The 23982-nt window shown below is 38.9% G+C and overlaps 1 protein-coding gene across 6 annotated transcripts in view; it reads left to right on the top strand.

The window, feature by feature from the left end:
- The window catches only part of Prp4k (Pre-mRNA processing factor 4 kinase), a 301728-nt gene that overhangs the window by 25457 nt on the left and 252289 nt on the right, over window positions 1-23982 (top strand). For all 6 annotated transcript variants that reach the window (XR_016547202.1, XR_016547200.1, XR_016547201.1 and 3 more), the window contains one exon: window positions 19803-20243. Coding sequence is in view for 3 of the 6 variants with exons in the window: in XM_090377695.1 (XP_090233821.1) it covers window positions 19803-20243 (441 nt within the window). In the remaining 3 variants the exon portion in view is untranslated. The remainder of the gene's footprint in view (window positions 1-19802; window positions 20244-23982) is intronic.

The raw sequence follows: 23982 nt of genomic DNA, 5'->3' as shown, positions 1-23982 counted from the left end.
CTATTATATTAAATTAAATTATGTACATTGTAAAAAACATTAAAACCTTTGCGATAAATCCTCTTGCTTCCGTAAGAGGGGGAGTGAAAGCCGCTGGGGACTGAGGGCCATTTGTTTTGTCGTGCTGTCATATGCTGGAGGGTTTGGTTTTTCCCTCTTCACGCTGACCAGGCGTCTTGAAGAGAACCACTCTACACGTTTGTTGCCACCTAAATGATGTAACAGGGCTTACAATCGAGACGTTGTGCATGAGTGGATTTTAGCGAGGCAGGCCAACCGGACTTCTCCTAAATCTTCTGTAATAGGAAGATATTGGATCCATCATTGTTTTAGTCTGTGTGTCTGATACCACACAGGATACCTGTTCCCCTCTAAGCCCCACATTTATTACACCATGTTCTAACTCACGAATAATTTTGACTTTTTCGCGAATCACGAGACACTTTCTTTTGTTAGTAGAGTAGGCATGTTTCCGAAGGAAGGGTTTATTTCTAACTGATTTTACTTTAAAATGATGAAGTGATCTGCATACAGCATTCTTAAAAGTCCCAAAATAAATTTATGGTTCAGTGAATACAAGACAAACTGTAAATAGGGTAATGTGACAAACGGAAAGCCAATACACTATTGTATAGCCCCCGTCCCCGGAAGGACAAGGTCATAAACTGGCCGCTAATCCGATGCCAATATCATTTTCATCTATTCCAAGAATTGGGTTTTTTCGACTACCCAAGCAATTAAGAATGTTGGCATAGTTACTAAAATTTGTTTGGTGTATCCGTGTAGTATGCTTATTATAGCAGTGAGCGATTGTATGGGAATATATGTAAATTAATTATAATTATTATGGCTTTATGCTCTTTACAGCCATGATCTTGTTATTTCCATGCTCGTTATAATCAAGTTCAACTGTATATAGCATATATATTATAAACATCTGCGAACACACCTAAAAAGCATATATAAAAATAAACATTTTAAACTCTGTGTTTTAAACTTAGCAAAAATATCATATCTGTCCCCTCACTATTATAGTTAAATTGGAGCACGGTATAGCAATTATAGAGTCCTTCAAGGCATGAGCATCCACAGTTATGCAAATGGTCAGTAACTTTGTTTTCTTCTTCTTCTTCAGGTTCTGTGTTCAATATGAATGTTGGAGACCAACATTTTCCAGCCAACTCTGTCTCTTGCTTTGTGAACTGGTCATGTTGTATTCTTGGGACGATTAATGTGATAGTTTCACCTTTCTTTCCACATCACAATGCTGTATCCATAGGCTTGCCTAAGTCTTCAGGTTTCCAGTCTCCAGCCTTGAGCCTAGTTAATGTTAATCACCTCAGGTTAGTAATATTGAGTGCTGCTGCCCACCACTATGGTTTGTATTGGCGTTTTCCTTCTCCTAGATATCCCTCTTGGTCTGGTTCCTATCCACAAGGACCTGTCCAGCTTGTGTGCCCCTTTTGATAGCTAGGCTATCACTGGCATAGCTTAGCTATCAGAAGGGCATAGCTCCTGCTGCTCTTATCAGAGCACACAATCTCCCTCACTTTGTTTTACAGGAGTTAATTTGGCTGTCCCACTACTTGCACTGAGGGGCAGAATAAGTAAGACCAGAAGTTTTTATATTTCCCTCTTGTTCAGTTACATGATTTTCCAATCTTCTACTTGATTTACCAGTGTAATGTATCCCACAATCTGGGCACTTTGTTCAATAAACTAACCCATAAGTTGAAAAGGCATTCACATTAGTGACAGCATACTGTAGCTTCCTGCCAGTTAGCTGCACATACCTAATATGGTAATCTTGTAGCACCCTGGCAAAATTATTTATAAATGGCCAAGTATTGGGGTATAAAGGCAATAGATTAAAATTCAGTATTGTCTGTGCAACATAGTCTGATGCCCAGCACTTTGCCATGGGCACTAGTCCAGTATGTTTAAAGCTAGTAGGCTAGCTTAGTATGCTGTGCCCTTCTCTTGAATTGTATGCTTCCCGAGAGGTCAGTAGTGTGTTTGTTCCAAATCATGTTTACCCCAGTAAAATTATTTTTTATTGTAAGTATGCAGTTTAATTAAATATGAAATAAATTAATAGAATACAGGTGAAAAAAGAAAGACGTTTCTATAAAAACTGAGTTGTATGCTCTGAAAAGGCTCAATAACATTGGCGAGTCCCTAAAAAAAAAGAAATGCTGTTTAATAAGGTGTGAGTGAGGCAATTTCAGACTGGAAAAAGTGAGAAAAAACTAGAAGGATTTTACATTGCATGTTTCACGAGGGTAGTTAAATTCTCATGCCACTTTAAAGAAACTGAAATTAGAAATGATAGACAATGCATTATGCTGGAGTTTATGCAAGAAAGATAAGGAACTCCTGTCACTGGATCTATAAAAGCATCATTAACAAAAGGCCTAGTCCTTACATTACAAGATTGATGATGCAGACTTTTATAAGGCAGGGCTTGGACATTAGGAAAAATGTCATGGTATTCATTTATTGAGGGGAAAGATTAGTGGGGAAAGATTATCTGCTCATGAGCCCTGATTTAAAATTTATGGGAGAGTTAAGGTCATTTATCAACAAAAATTGATTGGAGAACAAATCAGCAATAGGGACAATCTAAATTGCAAGCTGTTACCCATAAAAATAATAGTAAAAAAAAGCAGAGCCTTTAGCACCAGACCAGAAAATCCGCAAAGAGAGAATCATAGTACAGTAAACCTTCGCTAATCCGGATGTCAGATAATCTGGATCGAAATATAAAAAATTCTGTTCACAGTTGAGTACAGCAATACCCTGCATAGTACTGATAATTTTTTTATATTTGTACTGAAATTTTTACCGAAACGTTGGTACCGAAACAATTTCGTGTTATGTGAAACCATGCTGATTGAGGTATAATTATAATGGATTTTAATTGAATGCATACCAGAGAAACAGTCTACAAACAAATTATAATAAATCTATAAACAATTTGCACTTGATAGCCAATTATAAAAGGATTTGAAATTTAAAAAAATATTGCAAAAATTTTATTAATGAAAAGGCAACATCATGAGAGATGAGAAAAAAGCTTTAAAAAAGTGGTTGTTTATTTAGGTATTTCAATAATGAAGTCTGGTGAAGCCGTCTCTTCTTTTTCCCGGCTTACACATCTTTGTAGCATTGAATCGCATCTTGTAAAATTTGCCGTATCTCGGTGCTACATTCAACATTTGGAAATGATTTTTGAAATGATCTCCATTCTTAATCGCCTCGCAGACCGTGTCAACCCCTTCCCCCCAAAAAACCTTTTTTCTCCAGTTCTTCTGTTGAAAATTGTTTTGGTGGCACTTCAGTGTTATCCACTTTAGTATTGTTTTCCTCTTCTGCATATGCAGTTTGCTCGTCAATTTCAAGGAGAGTTGCATCATCTAAGTCATTTGCAGGTGAGTTAATGGAGTCACATACATTGGCAGTGTCCAAAATTTCGAATCCCAAGTCTTTTCCAATCCTTCACAATGTCTTTGTGACCCCCCCAAAAAAACTTTCTCCAGTTCTTCTGTTGAAAATTGTTTTGGTGGCACTTCAGTGTTATCCACTTTAGTATCGTTTTCCTCTTCTGCATATGCAGTTTGCTCGTCAATTTCAAGGAGAGTTGCATCATCTAAGTCATTTGCAGGTGAGTTAATGGAGTCACATACATTGGCAGTGTCCAAAATTTCGAATCCCAAGTCTTTTCCAATCCTTCACAATGTCTTTGTGACCCCCCCAAAAAAACTTTCTCCAGTTCTTCTATTGAAAATTGTTTTGGTGGCACTTCAGTGTTATCCACTTTAGTATCGTTTTCCTCTTCTGCATATGCAGTTTGCTCGTCAATTTCAAGGAGAGTTGCATCATCTAAGTCATTTGCATGTGAGTTAATGCAGTCACATACATTGGCAGTGTCCAAAGTTTCGAATCCCAAGTCTTTTCCAATCCTTCACAATGTCTTTGGAAATTATCTGAACTTTCGATTCAAAACCAGTGAAATCATTTACCAAATGGGGCAAAACATGCTGCCAAACAGAACGCATGTTGTTGGCAGTGATTTCTATCCAAGATGCAGCTATATTTTCGATCGTATTTAAAGGAGTAAAAATTAAATTTTGAAATGAAAAGTTTGAAAAACTATCATGTCGTCTCATCAGGATGGAATTAAGAATACTGCACTGTTGCACGTTGCAGCTGACTGCCTGAAGGGAGCTAAAGTACCATGTGCATGGTAGAGAATAGAGTTGGCACCGCAGCATATATGTATAGTACCTGTCTAGGCTATTGAATGAGTTTTGATATGTACAATAAATTTTCGACTTAAACTTAATTGAAAACCGTGTTATAGTGAAACCCGTGCTGTTTGAAGCCGTGCTAATCGAGGTATTGCTGTACTTTGAAAGACACATGGGATTTAGGAAGGCAGATAAGTCACTATGAATGTGACTTATCTGCAACGGAGAGAGATGGAACATACATACATTACATTGTCTTGCGTGATGTTCCATTGTTGACCCTGAGTCGGAGCTGTCATTTGCTTATATCGCTTCATTTACATACTTCTTTATACGTATATATGTACATAAGTCAACATATTTTATATACTTATGGGTTCTAAAGAATTGAAAAATAGAATAAAAAGAAAACATGTTACTTGAACTATCATTAACAAGCTCAAAGTGATAGTGTTTCTAGAAAAAAATTTGCTGAAGAATTTGGTATTAGCCAAAAACTGTGTTATATATAAAAAAACCAAAAGAATCTATAAAGACATAAGTCTTTTGAAGCAAAAGATAGTCTTAAAAGAACAAAAACTTAGAACACAAATAAATGGAAAATTTAATAAATAAAATACAGGTAGTGTTTAGAGCTTTTGCTTTAAAAGTCGATGTGGGAAATGATTAAAGCAGTGTATCAAATAGAACAGACATTAAAAAAGCCAAAAGAAGTGTTGCTGGAAAAAGCTGTATTTAAGTAAGTGGTAATCACAGCAACGATCAAATGGCGTAGACGTGCAACACCAGTGCCACCTGATAAATGTATAAAAAGACAAGGCATTTATCCCTCTCTGGATGGATAAATGTATTGTCTTTTTTAGTTTTTAAATAAAGGCTCTACAGTGATATTTTTTTTATTTATTTTCATTAGCACTACCTGTATTTTATTTATTAAATTTTTCATTTATTTGTGTTCTAAGTTTTTGTTCTTTTAAGACTATCTTTTGCTTCACTGATCCGGATTATTGCTTAATCTGGATGACCTCTCTTCCCCCAATTAATCTGGATTAGTGAGGGTTCAATTGCAGCAGTGCAATGGAAATTAATTCACAAATTGGTACATTTTGTTGTTGAAAAATCAACTAATAATCTTAGAGCTTTTAAAAATATAAATTGTCTTTCACACTTTTTTTTTTTTTTTTTTTGCTTTTCATGAATTATTACCTTTAAAGAAATTTTAGAAAGTAGACTTACCTGAAAAGCTGTTCTCTTTCTGGTTAACCCCCTAATATCTGAATTATAACAACGTAATGCTCTTGATACGTCCTTGAATTAAGTAGGTAAGACCATTGTAAAAGAGTGGTAAAAAATGATAAAAAAATCTAGACTTTTGCACTGAGGACTTTGCTCTATGGACTAAAGGGTTCTAGAATGTCTAAGGAGGGGACATAGGCAAAAGTTTTTGAGTTCACTTTTGGAAAAAATAAGAAGGCACAAATATATCCAATAATATATAAGGGCTGACTATAGGTCGTATAGAATCATTAAAGTTAACAACATCAAAGATGTGTTTACAGTATAGCACTAGCATGGAACAAAATTCCAAGTTCAACATTTACTCAATCTTGGAGAAAACTTCTGAGGTTGACAGCACAAATGAAAGTCCTTAATAGCAAAGTTTAATAGTAAATTTCAGTCAAATTGAATATTCCAAATTGCAGTAAGAAAACTTCCAGACAATGCACAATAGACTATTTTGTATTATTGTATATTGTGTCTATGTGTGTGTGCCAATTTGCATGTTGTGCAGGCTGAAAAACCTGGAATAACTCGCAGAGAAATCCTACTCCCTCTATTTGAGATCAGCTAACTAAGCCCGAATTGTAGAAATCTTCAGAAACTCCTCCGGTCATCAGTGGGATTTGAACCCAGACCTAAGAACCTAAAAACAAGTGAAAATGATAAAACAAGGACCAAGAAGACATACGACAATAGATTCAATGTTTTACAACAGATTTTCACAATTTGTGAAACTTGATGCAGACAAATCATACACATTTTGACAGAAACAGATAGATCTAAATATGCAGACTTAAAGAGATTGAGTTTCAAATCCAAGCCACCGATTTCTCATGCTGTATCTAGTGTAACAGATACAGTTTTATATTATATTAAACTAGCCTGATTCTACAGTGCTGTAATATGTATAAAAAAACTAAGTGGAGGGACTATGCTGAAAAACATTGCATTTCATCATGCAAACAAATGAAAATTACTGATTTTATATAAATAAATGTACATAGTGGCATAGTTTTTTGGGTTGGGGTGCCACTGGTGGTTTCCCAAAACTGCACCATCATTTCTCATGTGAAGTAAACAGAACTCTGTAAATGCCAGAAGTGAGTGTAGTATGTTGTTTTGTGTTAGAGTACTGTTGGGTTCTATTCTTCTTCTTCTGGCTTTTGGCCACAGGACCCTAATAGGACTCTACATTGCCTGCCACCACCACTAGGAGGTAAGCCAGACAGTCCATAGTTTTCTGGCTGGTCTCTGCCAGGGTTGCCTGAGCTCCTGGACAGAGGCCAAGTTTAAAAAAAAAAAAGTGAGTGAGGGAGATAGGAGTAGAGTGGAGTAACAGTAGGGGGAAAATAAGGATGATGAAAGAAGCATCCTCCAGTAGAGGAGGAAAGGGTGAGGGTGAAGTAATTGGGAACCTGCCCAGGGAAAGAGAAAGGGTGCAGGATAAGAGACATGTAAAGTGGTGTCAATAGGGGTGCCAAAGCCCTGTCCCACATTAAGTATTCAGTGGCAACTTTGGAGGACCCTACCCCAGAAGGAGCTTGCAAGTAATCCTACCCCAGGAGGGGTTTGGAGTTTAATCCTACTCCAAACCCCTTCAGTATATCCTATTTCAAAAGGGTTTCTGTACATCCCACCCCTGAAGGGGTTAGCAGAAAATCATACCCCCTAGGAGTTCTACTCAGTGAGTCCTACTAAGTAAGCATAGTGCCTAAATAAATATACATGTAACTATGTGAAAATAATTCTTAAGGTGTGAACATGCATTTTTATGATTTCTTGCTTTAACTGATTATCTTGATAAGCTGACCAACTACTAGTCCTGATCATGTCAGATCATGGCTTCTACTGTAATTCGTGTTGGATAATCACAGGCCTGCACAACTCAGTCTATCAAAACCACAGTTTTGCCAGTTCCATCCTCAACTTATAAAACACTCTCTCTCTCTCTCTCTCTCTCTCTCTCTCTCTCTCTCTCTCTCTCTCTCTCTCTCTCTCTCTCTCTCTCTCTCCTCATTCCATCTCCTGAGGTGTGTGGGGGCATACACCGATGAGCCAAAACATTATGACCATCTACCTAATATGATGTTGGTCCTCCACGTGCAGCCAAAACAGCTCGTACTATGTGAGGTATGGATGCTACAAGATTTGTAAATATGTCTTGTGGTATCTGGTACCAACACATAACCAGCAGATCGTTTAACTCCTGTAAGGTCCGTGGTTGAGACGCCGCAGAGCAGAGTTGCTGTTCCAACACAGCCACAGATGCTCGATGGGATTGATGTCTGGGGAATTATGAGGCCAGGGCAATACCTGGAAGTCTTCCTCATGTTCCGCAAATCAGTCTTGAACAGTCCAGGCAGTGTGGCCTGGCACATTATTCTGCTGAAAGACGGCACCACCAGAGGGGAAGACCGTTACCATGAAAGGGTGTATCTGGTCAGCAATGATGTTTAGGTATAAGGTATGTTCATGTCAGATGGCACCTGGGATTTCTCCCATCTCCGTGTGTGTTTGCTGTATCGAGGACAGAACACTGTCAAGCCAGAGACTTGAAAGTGTGTGGGCCATGTCTGTGCAGTGTGATGTGTTGTGCCTATTGTTTGTCCAGCTTATTGGCCGCTAAGACCCTAGTGGGGCCGAACGTTACCCATACCTTGTCATGTGGAGGCTAGCCGGGTGTGTTCAGTTCAGGATCACAACAAGTTGCTCTGGCAGGTCCTGCCACCTAGTTTCCTGGGATTTCAGTGGCTAGGACCCAAAAAAAAATACACGCATTTGACATTAATGCTTAATGAGATTGCAGTTAGGAAATCGCTGGTTGGGGTTGAATGCTAGAGAGATGTGTTAAAAGGCCTAAACATTGGGCAAAATTTTGATGTTATTAAATTTAGACATGTGGGACTATATGCTAGATGAAAGATAATAGTGGGAGGGAGGGAGGGAGGGGAGGCTTAAGACTGGGGGTAGAAGTAGAAGTAAGGGGTCAATAGAAGAGATGACCCCAACCGTGTCTCTCCAGTTGGTGGTCATATGTCCTTGGGGTGTCCTCACCCTGTGGCATCTTATTCATTGTAATCCGATACATGGTGCCCCATGGATCCTGGTTTCCCACCGAGGAGACAAGATGCTCCCAGGACAGCTTCTTCCACTGCCTGATCATTGCAGTTTAGGCATTTCTTGTCTCCCGATATTGCTGCTTAAGCTCTTCAGCATCCTGAGGGGACCCTGTATGCCTTTCCTGCTGGAAGGCTTATCTTGTCCTTGTCCTTATCTTGTCCTCAGTCAATCTCTGGTAGGTCTTGCACTTGGTTGTATAGAGCATCTAACTCTCTCGACCACCATGGCACTGCTCCTGGTTTCGGGTTTTTATTTTTTATGGCTTGATTGGCCGCATTTATAATCTCTTTGGTCACTGCATGCTGGTGAGCATCAGGATTTCTTGTCCGAGTACTATCCTGGTGTAGATTCTGCGTATTTATTATGATTTGCTCTTTGAACTGATCCACTGCAAACCTGTACTGCTTGAAGTTGGCTATTAGTGGCTGCTGCAGGGCTCGCCGAATGGTGAAGGTAATTGCACGATGGTCTGATGTGGTCACCACCAAATACGGAGGATGCGGAAAGGTCAGGGAATGACCACCGCATATCCCGGAGCAATATGGCCTTAGTTGCTAATGCTCCTAAAAAAAAAAAAAACCAAATAACAGCTGATGTGGTCCATTCCTCATGAACCACCCAGTCCGTGACATAATTGGTGAGTGACCTGTTAGCTAATGTCACATCCAGTGTTGCCTCCAGAGGGTGGCGACAAAAGTTGATAAGTTGTTGGGGCAATTCAGGACTATTAGTCCACTGGCAGTGATGTATTCCAAGCACACTTCGTTCCTGGACTCCCTACGCTCCTGGATGCGGCTGAACCAAAGGGAGGAATGACAGTTTATGTCAGCTGAAATGAGTACTTTGTCTGTTGGGAGCTCGGTTAGCGCTTGGTTGAAGTACTGGGTTGCTGGTATTATGTCCCTTCCTGGATGACAATAGAGGGAGATGAGGAACATCTCTTGCAGAGGCGACACAATGTGGGTGCAGGCAGGCCAAGGTGAATAGAGGTGAGTGACTTTGAGGATTGTTAGGTCTGGGTTCTGCACAATGATAGCTGCCCAGGGGGTTACACCATCTGCTTGTACCTTAAGGGATATCCTACCGGACTTTATTTGCAACTGTGTAGGGTTCCTGAATTAGTAGAATATCACAGTTTTCTTCTTCTTCTGCCTTTTTTGTGATTTGGCCTGCGACTGCATATGCTCTTTGGGCTTTTATTTGCATAAATTTTAGACTCTTGTTGTTATATCCTTTATTCAGGGTTCCTATAATTGATTCTTTCCTGGTGGATGCTCTTGGCTTTCAGGTAAGTGGGACAGTTTGTATCGCGAAGGGAGTGTGTATGCGGCATCTTCAGGTCCCTACAGTTCACATGAACTGGGCCCTTATCCTTGTTTGGGCAGGAATTGAAACTGTGTCCCCCCCCCGCACTGGCCACAGGTCACAGTTTGGGAACACGTATGTGTTGTATGCCCAAGTCGGCAGCAGTGGAACACTTTGGGGCTGCTATATGTATCTATGTATCTATGTGCTCCCCAGTTTATGTATATTTGGAGGTGCCTCGTTATGATTCTCCAGACATCCGGGGTAAGTTCAATCACCCAATTTATGGTACTGCCGTTCCTCCTTTTTGTCTGATATTTTGTCCGTACCACTGCTGCTCAGTCAATCTGTGGTAGGTCTTGGTATCTCTTCTATAATGGTGATTGATGTTGTGTACTTTTCCAGGTCATACACCACGATGGACAGGCCCTTCTGCCTTGGTGATCGAGCTACCAATCCAAGAGTGGGTATTTTGGCATTTTCTAAGATATGTTTAGCATCATCGCTGATCACAGTTTCAATTATCACTCCCGTGTTTCGGGTTTTCCTGATGGACTTTATTCTTGTACTCTTTAGGTCTTCTGTGAGAGAGTCCATCACAGCTTTCTTAACATCTTCACTTGATTTGTGTGTTGTCTGGTGTAGTGTGCTTGAGCACAACTAAGCGTGTTTGGGGAATAATGTCTTTCTCTGTCTTCAAATAGGCCTCTAGGGTTGGGAATATTCATACTCATATTATGCCATCATACACCAACCATATTAAAACTGTAGTTTTGTACTGTTTAAAATATTGAAATTACTAGATAGAACAATTAAAATTTAATCAAATAAATAATTACTATGTATAAAATAAAATATAATATTACACTGCAAGATACTATTTACAATAAAACAATTAAAATACTAGATGATAAAAGCGCTAAAATATACTGTAGCTTTCAAAGGCACCCGCCTCCTTTTTCAACAGTAAAGTTTTATCGTACAGCACATCCTTAAATATCAACAGGCTCTCAGCACGTGGTTCTACAGGAGCATGGGCAATATTCTCCTCATGTGTACTGGAACCGGAAATGGGTCAGGAGCGTGCCAGGCGAAACCGTTCATCACATCCAAGGATCACTGCCTCAAAGAGGGGATGAATACATATTCCCCTGTCTCTATTAATAGTACTGTTCCCAGAGGAACAGATTCGCAAGCTCTCGAGCCACTTGCGGTCCCAAAATCTATGCGCCCTGTCGACGATAACAGCTCTGTCTGGGGAGATTTGATGGTGCTCCTCCAAGAAATGTTCTGCCACAGCAGACTTTCCATAATCGGTGGTCCTCATTGCATTCATATGTTCCCCCAGACGATCTTTGAACCGACGCTTCATTTCACCAACATAACATTCCCCACAATCTGGCCATTTAATCTCATAAACGACCCCACTTATAAATTCTCTTGGTATGGAGTCTTTTACCTGTGACACAACTGTGTGCAACCTCCGCCCTGGAAGTTGCACGCTGTGTGCAACTTCCAGGGCAGATACTTGGTAATTTGGGATCTTCTCTTTTCGATCTTCTCTGGCTTAAAATCTCTCTACCTCATTGTGTCAAATTCTGTTGTCTCTGCCATTCTCCCAACTCCACTAATCACTTGGAGCTCTTTGACTTCCTCTCTTTGCAACTTGACTTTCTCCAGTCCAACTTTCCTAACAGTGAGGTAATTTTCCTTGGTGATTTTAATGTTCACAACTCCAGCCAGCTTCCGTTTTCTAGTCATACCAACTAGCTGGTCGAGATGCTGAGGCTTTTGCAATTACTAATGACCTTGGACAAATTGTTCATTTACTTACAAAAATACCGGACAATCCTAACCATTCAGCCAACATGGTTTATCTTTTTCTCACAAACCACCCTTCTAAGTAGTGAGTGGTCCTTTAGGCACCTCAGATCACAACTTGGTGATTGTCTCTTCTCCAATGGAGCCTTTATCTCATGGCTATTCCCAACCTCATATTGTTTGGCATTATGAGATTGCAAAAGGGGATGACCTGTGAGATTTCTTTTCCTTTTTTTTTTATGTGAACCCCAAACACGAGAGGTATTAGAACCTATAGTACTTAGTACCGTGCTTGGGTTTGAGGTTAAGAAGACGAAAGAAGATAATGTTGAGATTGGACTTGAACTTCTGTAGATTGTAATTTTCAGAAAATACGTATGAAGGAAGGTTGTTCCAGAAAACGGCAGTTGAATGAATAAATGAGGAAGATGAAAAGTTGGTTCTGTGGGTTTGAAGTTGGACAGTAAATGGATGTTGGCTAGTGGCGGCACGTGTTCGGACTGTTTTGAAAGAGAGAGAGCAGGAATTATAGAAGCCAATTCAGAAGAACAGTGCCCATGGAAGTATCTGTAGAAGAGGCATGCAGCAGAAACAGTGCGTCTATGAGAAAGCGAGTGGAGAGACTCTGTTAGAGATGAATCATTAATTAACCTAACTGCCCTCTTCTGAATGGAATCAAGAAGCCTGAGAGAGGTTTTGGGGGCACCACCCCAGATGTGGGAACAATATTCCATGGCAGGGTGGATTTGCGATTTATACAGAGTGAGCAGCTGTTTGGAAGAAAAGTAACGCCGAGAGTGAAAGAGAAAACCGAGTTTTTTAGATGCAGAGGAAGCAATATTTGTAATGTGCTTGTGCCAAGAGAGATTAGAAGTCAGGGTAATCCCCAAAAGAGATATATCATTTTGCCTAGAAATCGGAGTGTCCCTAAAGATAAGCATAGGAGCAGAAGAATCCTTTTTGCGAGATATAAGACAAGACTGAGTTTTAGAAGGGTTGAAATCAACTAAGTTGTCTTTGCCCCACTGCAGAATTACCTGAAGATCGGTATTTAAGGAATTGGTAGCAGATTTTCAAGAAGTTGAAGCTGATATTGAGCAGGACAAGGTTTCTCAAAATGGAAAGCTGAATGCAATGTGCTATCATCGGCAAAACTATGGATAGGATTTCCAGTCAATGGAAGAAGGTCATTGATATACAAGAGGAAAAGAGTGGGGGAAAGAACTGAACCTTGGGGGACACCGGCATTAGTGGAGAAGTTAGAAGACAGAGAGCCATCTACCATCACCCTCAGTGAGCGATCAGAGAGAAAACTGGATAACCAATTACTAAAAACAGTTGGCAAACCATAAGATGGAAGCTTGTTTAGAAGACCTTTATGCCAAACACGATCAAAAGCCTTTGAGATGTCAAGAGCAACTGCTTGTGTTTCACCGAACCTTTCCATTGAATTAGTCCATAAATGGGAAACATAAGCCAGAATATCTCCAGTGGATCGACACTGACGGAATCCATACTGGTGATCGTTGATCAGACGGAAGGTTTCTAGGTAGTTTAAGAGTTGGTGGTTAATTGATTTCTCCATTACTTTAGAAAGAGTAGAAGTAATTGCAATGGGACGATAATTGGATGGGAGGGATTTGTCACCCTTTTTAGGAACTGGCTGGATATGAGCAAATTTCCAAGCAGAAGGAAAAACACCTTTGGAATAAGAAAGTGAAAAAAGCCGGCAAAGAATAGGAGTAAGTTCAGGAGATTTTGAGAACATGTGGAGAAATACCATCAGAACCTGGAGCTTTCTTAGCATCAAGATTCATCAAAATCCTTCTGATATCCTTTTGACGGAAGACCACAGGAGGCATTGAATGGAGCGTGTTGGGAATGGTGGGAGGTGTTTTACAAAGATCATTAATACATTAGCTGGAAGAAAAGTGGGATGCTAGCAGGTCAGCTTTATCCTTGGCTGAAGTGGCAACAGAACCATCTGGTTTGGACAGAGGTGGGAGCAGAGATGGGCAAAAGTTGCGGCCAATAGCTTTGGCAAGAGACCAGAATGCTCGGCTACCAGAATGCTGTTTGTTCAAGAGAGAGAAGACATAATCTGCTATGCTGACGATATTAAGTTACACACCCAGATTAACCCGGGGGAACATATCTCAAAAATTAATGAAAAGATTAATCGAAAGCTACACGACTTAGAAACCTATCTCCATCAATTTGGACTACTTATTAATCCTGCAAAATCAGCCCAAAGTGTCTTTTCGTTGAAGCACCAACCCACTGAAGTCCAAGTTTCTCTAAATGGCATTTTCCTTCCAGTGGTAAATACACATACAGACTTGGGAGTAGTTTTCGATTGCAAACTGACCTTCAAGCCCCACATTGACAAGCTCATAACAAAATTCTGCAAAATGCGGTGGATTACCAAACAACAACTACTTCACGTTAAGGATCTGGATGTGACTCGGCGGTACGTATACACCTCTGTATACTCCATCGTGTTATACGCCTCAGAAATATGGGCTTCTGCAGCCCCCACGAATATCAAGCGTGTGTACTCCTCCGAATACTGGCTCCTTCGTTGGGTCACACATAAACATCATCGTCCACCCCAGCAAAGAACAACTGCGATGGCAACCGCACTGAACTTTGCCCGACTGCCAAATCTTATAATCGAAAGATGCCTCACCCTAACTGTCAAAATGACCACTGGAATAATCTCGGAGCCAAGCATATGGGAACTGTGCAGCTGGAGGATCCCTCAACCCGGACTGAGATCAGCTCCAACCCTAATAGCCAACCATAACAGACTAGCCCTTAGCGACCGCTTTCTCCCCAAGCAGATGCTTATCACTGTCCAAGCAATCAAAGGCGACCTCTACAAGTTTGTCAAGGACCGCAAATACCGGAGGGAGATCCTTGATGACCTAAACTCAACCAGGAAAACTTCACAGTAATGTCGCAGTATAATAAATTTAAAAAGGATGTCTGTATAATATTGTATATAATGTCAAAAAATACTGTATAACATTTTTATGAATATTGTCAAAAAATACTGTATAACATTTTTATGAATATTGTCAAAAAATACTGTATAACATTTTTATGAATATTGTGAATAATTTAACTGAAACCTATTATATTGTTGGCCCTGGGGGATGAACCCGAACTTCGATGTGGGCCCCGTCCTCAAGGCCTTTGTACACCAGCCAATGTGAAGGCCCCTGGCATTCCTGCCGTGAAGGGTAAATTGTATACATCCTTTGTACAATAAAGATTATACCATTAGGGCAAGAAGCAAGTTTTCTACTCTTAGCCTGTTCAAACTCTAGTTTGGACTGATTAATAACTGCTTTACAACTGTTGCGAGCTTTGGTGTAGGCAGAAAATGAAACTGAAGAATTAGAAACAAGCCAATTACGATATGTAACATTCTTCTCTTGGACAGCCTTAGCACATTTATTGGAAAACCAAGGTTTAGATAAAGGACGAGATTTTATAGTGGATATAAAATCTTGCAGGAATGAGGATTCCATTCCTGCAAGAATAATTTCACTGACACGATCTGAGCAAACATTGACATCAGAAGTTTTGAAACAGTAACCCGACCAAGGAAAAGAAGAAAAGAAATCTCGCAGGTCATCCCATTTTGCATTCTTGTAATGCCAAACAACACGTGGTTGGGAATAGCCATGAGATAAAGGTTCCATTGGAGAAGAGACAATCACCAAGTTGTGATCTGAAGTGCCTAAAGGACCTCTCACTTCGACCGTGTACTTAGAAGGGTTGTTTGTGAGAAAAAGATCAAGCGTATTGGCTGTATGATTAGGATTGTCCGGTATTCTTGTAGGTAAATGAACAATCTGTGCTAGGTCATTAGTAATTGCAAAAGCCTGAGCATCTCGACCTGCTGGGTCAGTGTGACTAGAAAACGGAAGCCAGCTGGAGTTGTGAACATTAAAATCACCAAGGAAAATTACTTCACTGTTAGGAAAGTTGGACTGGAGAAAGTCAAGTTGCAAAGAGAGGAAGTCAAAGAGCTCCAAGTGATTAGTGGAGTTGGGAGAACGGTAGAGACAACAGATGAATTTGACACAATGAGGTAGAGAGATTTTAAGCCAGAGAAGATCAAAGAGAGGAGATTCCAAATTGCCAAGTCTCTGACAGGGAATATCAGAACGGACATATGCACAAGTACCACCTTTGAGGCGAAAGGAATCATACAGCGAATAATTTGGGCATCTGAGATGAGCAGTAGATGAATCAACCGATAACTGAGATTCTGTCAGAAAAAGTACATGGGGTTTGGCAGACTGCAAGTGGAAATGGACATCGTTGAGATTAGAATTGAGACCATGTATATTTGTGAAATGAATTAGGAAATCCTTGGGAGGTTTAGATCTTTTTGCAGATAAGCTTGCTCTGTTAGTTTGACAATTCATGGTGTATTCAATAGTAAGAAAAAGTAGGTGGGACATGCTGTATGAAGTAATGAAATTTTTGGATATGGCAATACATGTGGTAAGAATATACCCAGATCCTTGGCATAACGTGGCCTCGACAATGCTCCCCGCATACACACTACTCGGACTCCCTCCAGTCACTATCTGGCAGAGTAGAGGTAGCAAGATTATACACTAGCTGATCCGGAAGCTTTCTAGAGAGTTACCAATTGGTTCAGTCCGGTGTACTAACTAGCGGCTGGCCTGCGAACATCGTTTTAGAGCTGTACCCTCAAAAAGTAAGGAATATTGGATCTCGCCACGACGTTTATCATAACCTCAAAAGTCATCAATCATACTGCATGATGGAAGAGATAGGGAAGGGTTGACTGGAACTTAACTCTAGAGACTAAACATGGGTTCCACCACTTCAAGCCTCCAATAAGCAAAGTGGTGGTATTTCACCCGTTGATGAGAGTCATCTACCACCTAGTACTGCCTGGTAACATAGAGGGGCGGCGTTCCTCCATGTGGTGTGGGCGCCACACCTCGACCCCTGCTTACGTTGGTTCACACCTGGGTGGTCACCCACCATGTACTTGTGCATGGAGGTTATACCCAGGATTACTAACAGTCCCACCATCGTGAAGGTGCAAGCAGAGGATTTGGCTGTCACAGGCCGTCTGGACTTCGCCGAAATTGGGTACACTTGACTTGAGTGTCACCCGAATATCAGTTCCATCAGCGTTTTAGACTCCCAGGTAAAAAGTACAGCTTGTCTGGCATATCTGAGAGAATGTCTGTGACAACCTCAAGGACCTAAGTTGTGAAACAGTAATCCTTGGTCGGATTACTGTTTCAAAACTTCTGATGTCAACATTTGCTAAGTCAAATCGTGTCAGTGAAATTATTCTTGTAGGAATGGAATCCTTTATTCCACACTCCACTTTAAAATCTCATCCTTGATCTAAACCTTGGACTTCCAATAAATGAGCAGTCTTTTCAAGAGAAGAACGTTGTATATTGTAATTGGCTTGTTTCCAATTCTTCAGTTTCATTTTCTGTCTACACCAAAGCTTGCAACAATTGTAAAGCAGTTATTAATCAGTCCAAACTAGATTTTGAACAGGCTAAGAGGAGAAAACTTGCTTCTTGCCCTAATGGTTTTCGAGCATTCTGGTCTCTTGCTAAAGCTATTGGCCGCAACTTTTGCCCATCTCTGCTCCCACCTCTGTCCAAACCAGATGGTTCTGTTGTCACTTCAGCCAAGGATAAAGCTGACCTGCTAGCATCCCATTTTACTTCCAACTCATATATTAATGATCTTGGTAAAACACCTCCCATCATTCCCAACATGCTCCATTTAATGCCTCCTGTGGTCTTCCATCAAAAGGATGTCAGAAGGATTTTTATGAATCTTGATGCTAAGAAAGCCCCAGGTGTTTTTCCTTCTGCCTGAAAATTTGCTCATATGCAGCCAGTTCCTAAAAAGGGTGACAAATCCCTCCCATCTAATTATTGTCCCATTGCAATTACTTCTACTCCTTTAAAAATAATTAAGAAATCAATTAACCATCAACTCTTAAACTACCCAGAAACATTCCGTCTGATCAATGATCGCCAGTATGGATTCAGTCAGTGTTGATCCACTGGTGATATTCTGGCTTATGTTATCCATTTATGGACAAATTGAATGGAAAAGTTTGGTGAAACACAAGCAGTTGCTCTTGACATCTCAAAGGCTTTCGATCGTGTTTGGCATAAAGGTCTTCTAAACAAGCTTCCATCTTATGGTTTGCCAACTGTTTTTTGTAATTGGTTATCCAGTTTTCTCTGATCGCTCACTGAGAGTGATGGTAGATGGCTCTCTGTATTCTGACTTTTCCACTAATGCTGGTGTCCCCCCCAAGGTTCAGTTCTTTTCCTCTTGTATATTAATGATCTTCTTCCATTGACTGGAAATCCTATCCATAGTTTTGGATAGGATTTCCAAATTTAAAAATAATAATAAATTACTTATTGTTGGTGATCTATAATTGATGTTTTACTTAGTACCTCTATGTAAAGAATAAAATTGTTATATACTGTATATATATATATATATAATTTGTATTATGAAATGTAATTTTTATAATTATATTACTGTAATAACTATCATACAACATATTTTTTTTTATATAATATATATATACACATACACACACACAGAGAGAGAGAGAGAGAGAGAGAGAGAATCGGATCTAACAGGCAGAAAATTGAGTAGGGGTGCGGCAAAATAAAATCAATTACTTGGGGGTGCCGTTATTAAAAAAAGGTCAAAAATCATTGCTTTAAAGCATCAAGGCTTCTGGGCTTTCCAAGTGTTTAAAAGAGGAGGCTTCCCTGTGCCAGAAATGTTTGCTTTTACGAGAACGGTAATCCATTGCTTGGCCATTTTTTCACCACTACATTTCTTGCCTTTAAATGTAAGTGTTTTATCCAGTAGCAATATTAAAAAAAGAGTCTATATTCATAAGCATTGAAAATGTCATTGTGGTTATATGTCGGCAAAACATTTTTAAACGATTTTCCTTCCATTCTTTTGCATGTCCACGGCTGTACTTTCACCATACACTTTTTTTTTTTTGAAAGACTGGCTGTGATGAGTCTTAAATTTCTGGAACCATCCATCTGAACTTTCTTCAATATCCATTCAATGTGCAAACAATTCAGCGTTAGCTTTTAAAAGATTTCCATCTACAGGAACGTTTTTTCACACTTTATTATTAGCCATTCCAAAAGTGCCTTTTCAAGATCCTGATACTTCACCTTTCATGCTCGAATTCTACCTGGTGCAGCAGATTTCTCTAAACTTTCAATCTTTTTCTGATCTTTCAGAATAGTGAACAGAGTACTATTAGGAATGTCTTAGAATGCACACCATTATCTACAGCTTGTAAAATCCTAATTTTATTGCTTTGCCAATCTGCGATTGCAAAGCTATCTGATTTCTTGGAGCCATACCAATAAACACGCACTCTAACTAATGTAATTAACTTCTAGCCAATGTCCATTTCATTACTGCACCGTGAGAAAAGAGTGTGGGAAATCTTAGCAAATGATTTCTCACAGTCAGGCTGCATGCTTGCCAGTTACTTCAATTTATTCAAAGTGTTCTGTCATTTTTAAATGCAAATACTTTAATAAAAAGTAAAAATTTAGATTAAGAGATAGAATTTTATGGTCTTTTTAGAGAAATCCTTTTATTTTCAGTGTCGTTATACTGAATGTAAAATAGCATTGGGTTAATGAGAAATTGGCTGAACCAACCACATAGGATGTTAAAAATAGGGTCACTGTAAACAGCTTCAACTGTATTATCAAAGAAAAACAAAACTGTTATAAAACACATGCTATATGAAACATTATGCACAGAGTGAATGATTTATAGCCAATTTTGAAACACATAATATGAAACGTGTCGCTTTGTATTATCATAACATTATTCGCAGATAAATAATATTTTGTATCCTGTTATTGAGTTTGATATACACATTTATCAGTCCTTCATATAAGCATTTTACTAATACTTTAATTATTACAGGGACAGACATGAGAAAAGTGAAGTAAGTAAAGAAAAATCACCAAGAAGAAAAAGGGAAAACAAATCGCCTTCACCTGTTAAACATATACTGCTTAACAGGTTGGATGATATTTCTCAACATAAAAGCAGGTCACCAAAACTGAGTAGAAAGGCATCTCCTTCTCCACGGCGAGAGTTGCGATCTCTAAGGTCTCCTCCTAGAAGGACTATTTTTAGAAGGAGCCGTACTCCTCATTCACTTTATCATCGGAGTCCAGAACGAAATTGGAATTCAAGAATAGCTAGAAGTCCTGCTAGGCAAAATTATTCAAAAAATAGAAGCCCTCGTCCACTATCAAGAAACAAAAGTCCTCGCCGTACCTTTGATAAAAATTCACGAAGAAGCCCATTTACAGATTCTCAAATTTGGCGAAATAGAAGTTCTAGGCGGTCTCAATCAAGGTGAGAGCATAATTTCTATTCACATATATCTTTATATTCTGGTTATGTGATTCTATATTTTGGCTTTTTTTTTTTTAATAAAAATTAAGGAATGAATGTGAAAAAACTGAATATTTCAAAATACAAATTGTGTTTTAATTTGAAAAATATGAGATTTAACTCATACCTTTTTATAGGAAATTCTTCAGTCTGACACTCACATCATATTAATCCAATTAATACATTATATGAGACAATTTATGACACAATATTATGATTTAAAATTGTTAATGTATACGAGTTTCTTAAAATAATCCTGTATTCAATTTCCATAATCTACTCACTGCCAAAAGGAAGAGCAAAATGAAGTTGATGCACATCAACCCACCACAAACTGAACCACCCAACAATGATGGACAGAAAATTGAAGACAATTGTTAAATTTACTAAACTATTTTAGACTGAACTTCTTAATAAGGGACAAAGTTATTTTGGGATGGTCCATGCTCCCAAGAAGTAAAGTGACACTTAACAATCTCCACTCTCTTTTATGCTAATAATAAGATTCAATTTAGTGTACCGAAACAAGGTTATTTTCATTAACCGATGGAAATCATGTTATTTATACATGCGCATAAAGGTCTGCAAGTCTGAAATCGTGTATGGTCTAGGTACATTTATAGCATTAGGGTTTAACTTCATTTCAAGTGTTTCAGTTATTAGGAGTTTTGTATATTCATATTGTGTATTAATTACTTTAGCCTCATTAAAAAGAAACATATGGTTCTCGTAGATGGCATGAAAGGAAAGTTCAGATGCACTTGTTCTTTTTGTCCTTATGGATGCCTGATGATGTTGTAGTTGCATTGAAAGATAATTTTGGGTAGAACCAATATAAAAATAGTTACATTCCCCACACGTAATGTTATAGACTATGTTAGTACGTTCCATATTAACAACTGTAGTTTTCTTCCTCATCTTCAATACTGTGTGGAGTTTACTTTATGGGTTGCGCAACAATTTAAATTCCGTGTTTTTAAAAATAGTTATGAATTGTTTATACCATTGTACATAAGAACTTTAATAATATTTTTGTGTAATGTTTTTATTATTAAGTGAAACCGATTCTAATTTTTGTTTCACCTGTCGTTGGATATTCTCTATTGTACCTAATGTATACCCCCTGTTAAAAAATCTTGTAGAGAGTTCCTTAAGTTCATTATTAAGAGATTCCTGTGTAGAACTATATTTGTAAGCATTGTAGAATTGGTTAAAAATGATACTTCTTTTATAAGTAAAAAGGGTGATAACTTGAATAATGTAAAAATTTTCTTGTGTTTGTTGGTTTGCAGTATATTTTAAATTGTATGTTATCGTTGCCCTAGTTAACGTAAAATTAAGAAAATTTATAGATTTTTCTCCCGGTTTTTCATCTTCTAAAATGAACTTAAGTCTCATATGAATTTTGTTAAACGAATCCATGAGATTAATTACAATATCTTTATGAGAAACCAAGATATCATCAAGGTACCTACCATAAAATGTTAAGCTTGGAATAAACGGATTTAAATGTAATTGTTTAATGTTGTTAAGTTAAATTTCCACGACAAGGCCACTCAAGCTTAATCCCATCCCATTGGGAGTCCAAAAATTTGTCTATAAATATTCGACTGAAAATCAATTAATTGGCTGAATGAGAAATCTGATTAAATAAAATATCTCAGTTTTTGGTAACTTGGTTTTATTCAGTATTATGGAATCACTGTTAATTAAATCCCATAATGTACTCAAGCAAATAATTAACATCTACTTTAGTGTATAATGAGACAACGTCTAGGGGAAACAATTTATCATCATTATCTAACTTTTTGTCTTTTAATTTATTAAAAAGTGACTCTGAATTTTTTATCTGCATTTTAAAATCAGACATAAAGGTTTTATAATATCATATAAATTGAATCTTATAATTAGTATAAAAGAGAGTGGAGATTGTTAAGTGCCACTTTACTTCTTGTGAGCACGGATCATTCTGAAATAACTTTGTCCTTTATTAAGAAGTTCTGTCTAAAATATTTTAGTAAATTTGACAGTTGGCTTCAATTTCCTGTCCATTATTGCTGAGTGGTTTAGTTTGTGGTGGGTTGATGTGCATCAACTTTACTTTGCTCTTCCTTTTGGCAGTGAGTAGATTATGGAAATCGAATACAGGATTATTTTTAAGAAACTTGTATATATTAACAATTTTAAATCATAATATCGTGTCATAAATTGTCTCATATAATGTATTAATTGGATTAATATGATGTGAGTGTCAGGCTGAAGAACTTCCTATAAAAAAGTATGAGTTAAATCTCTTATATTTTTCAAATAGTATTAAAGTAGGAAGGATTGAGCTGTATTTCTCTTATATATTTTGAAATCTAAATTTTGTTTTAGTAATATTTATGAAGCTAGCATAGTTTATATAAAACAGATTTCACACGAGCATCAAGCATTTTGTTTTATATTTTACTATTAATATGAGCATGAACAGTTGTGCAGAAAAATATGAAACAAGTCACCTGGAGTGATACACTGGTGTAGCTTCTCACAGTAGTGGCCTGGATATGGGAAAAGCATACCAAAGGAACCTCGTGAGGTACAGAAATGATGAAGGAAACAACAGAGACACAACAACGGAAACAGAATGGTACAGAGGGACTTTATTCGAAAATGACAACATAGTACTGGCTGCCATGATACAGATGCATCACTGCCAAAGATGGAACAAAGGGAAGAGGTGGTTCTCAGGAAGATATGGCCACCCCTAATGTTGATGCAGGCTTTGCACCGCCTGTCCATACTTAGAACAGTGTTCTTGATAAGTACTTGTGGTAACATCGTCCATTCCTCTGTCAGCGCCATCTTCATCTGGTGAACATTTTATGGTGGGTGTGGACGTGCCCCTAGGCATCTCCCCAGAGCATCCCATATGTGGTCGATGGGGTTTAATTGGAGGAACGGGCAGGCCAATCCATACGAACAATGTCCTCACTTTCTAAAAGAATATTAACAGCTGCAGTGCGATGGGGTGTGGTGTTATCATCCATAAACACAAACTCGGGGCCAATGGCACCTCGGAACAGACGCACGTGGGAAAGGATTACCTCAGTACCGTAGTGTGCACCAGTTACAGTACCACCTTCCAGTATCTGGAGTTGTGTACGTCCATCCAAGATAACCCCCTCCCCAAACTAGAACACCTCGATCGCCATATTGATCCCTTTCAGTGATGTTTGCGGGGTGATACCATGTGTCAACCTCTTGCCAGATTAGCTGACATCCAGAATCGCTGCTGAGACTGAATCTGCTCTCATCAGTAAAGAGTACCTTACCCCATTGTGCTGCTATCCAGTCCTTGTGTTCGATGCACCACTGTAAATGGTGTCTCCGATGGGCAAGTGTTAAAGGGATGCAGCGTACTGGCCGTCGGGCAAATCGTTCACCTTTGTAGAGTCACCTGGCCACAATAAACCATGATATCCTGCATCTTGTGCAGCTGGTTTGCAATGGATCTCGCTGTCTGGTGTCGGTCTCTCTCTTGGCCTGTAGGAGTATATAGCGATCATCATTGGGCATTGTTTTTCGTGGACGACCACCGCTGGTCCTTCGAACAGCTATACCTGTCATTCTGAAGGCCGACCATGCACTTGAGACAATGCTATGGGCGATACCGAACTCTGCAGCCACACTCCTCGCACTTCGAGCTTCCCGATTATTT

This window comes from Mastigoproctus giganteus, chromosome 7, assembly GCF_048544385.1.
Source record: "Mastigoproctus giganteus isolate SK-2022 chromosome 7, ASM4854438v1, whole genome shotgun sequence".
Taxonomy (NCBI): Eukaryota; Metazoa; Arthropoda; class Arachnida; order Uropygi; family Thelyphonidae; genus Mastigoproctus; species Mastigoproctus giganteus.
The sequence above is the reverse complement of the archived record's forward strand: the minus strand, read 5'-3'. Positions and strand labels throughout refer to the sequence as shown.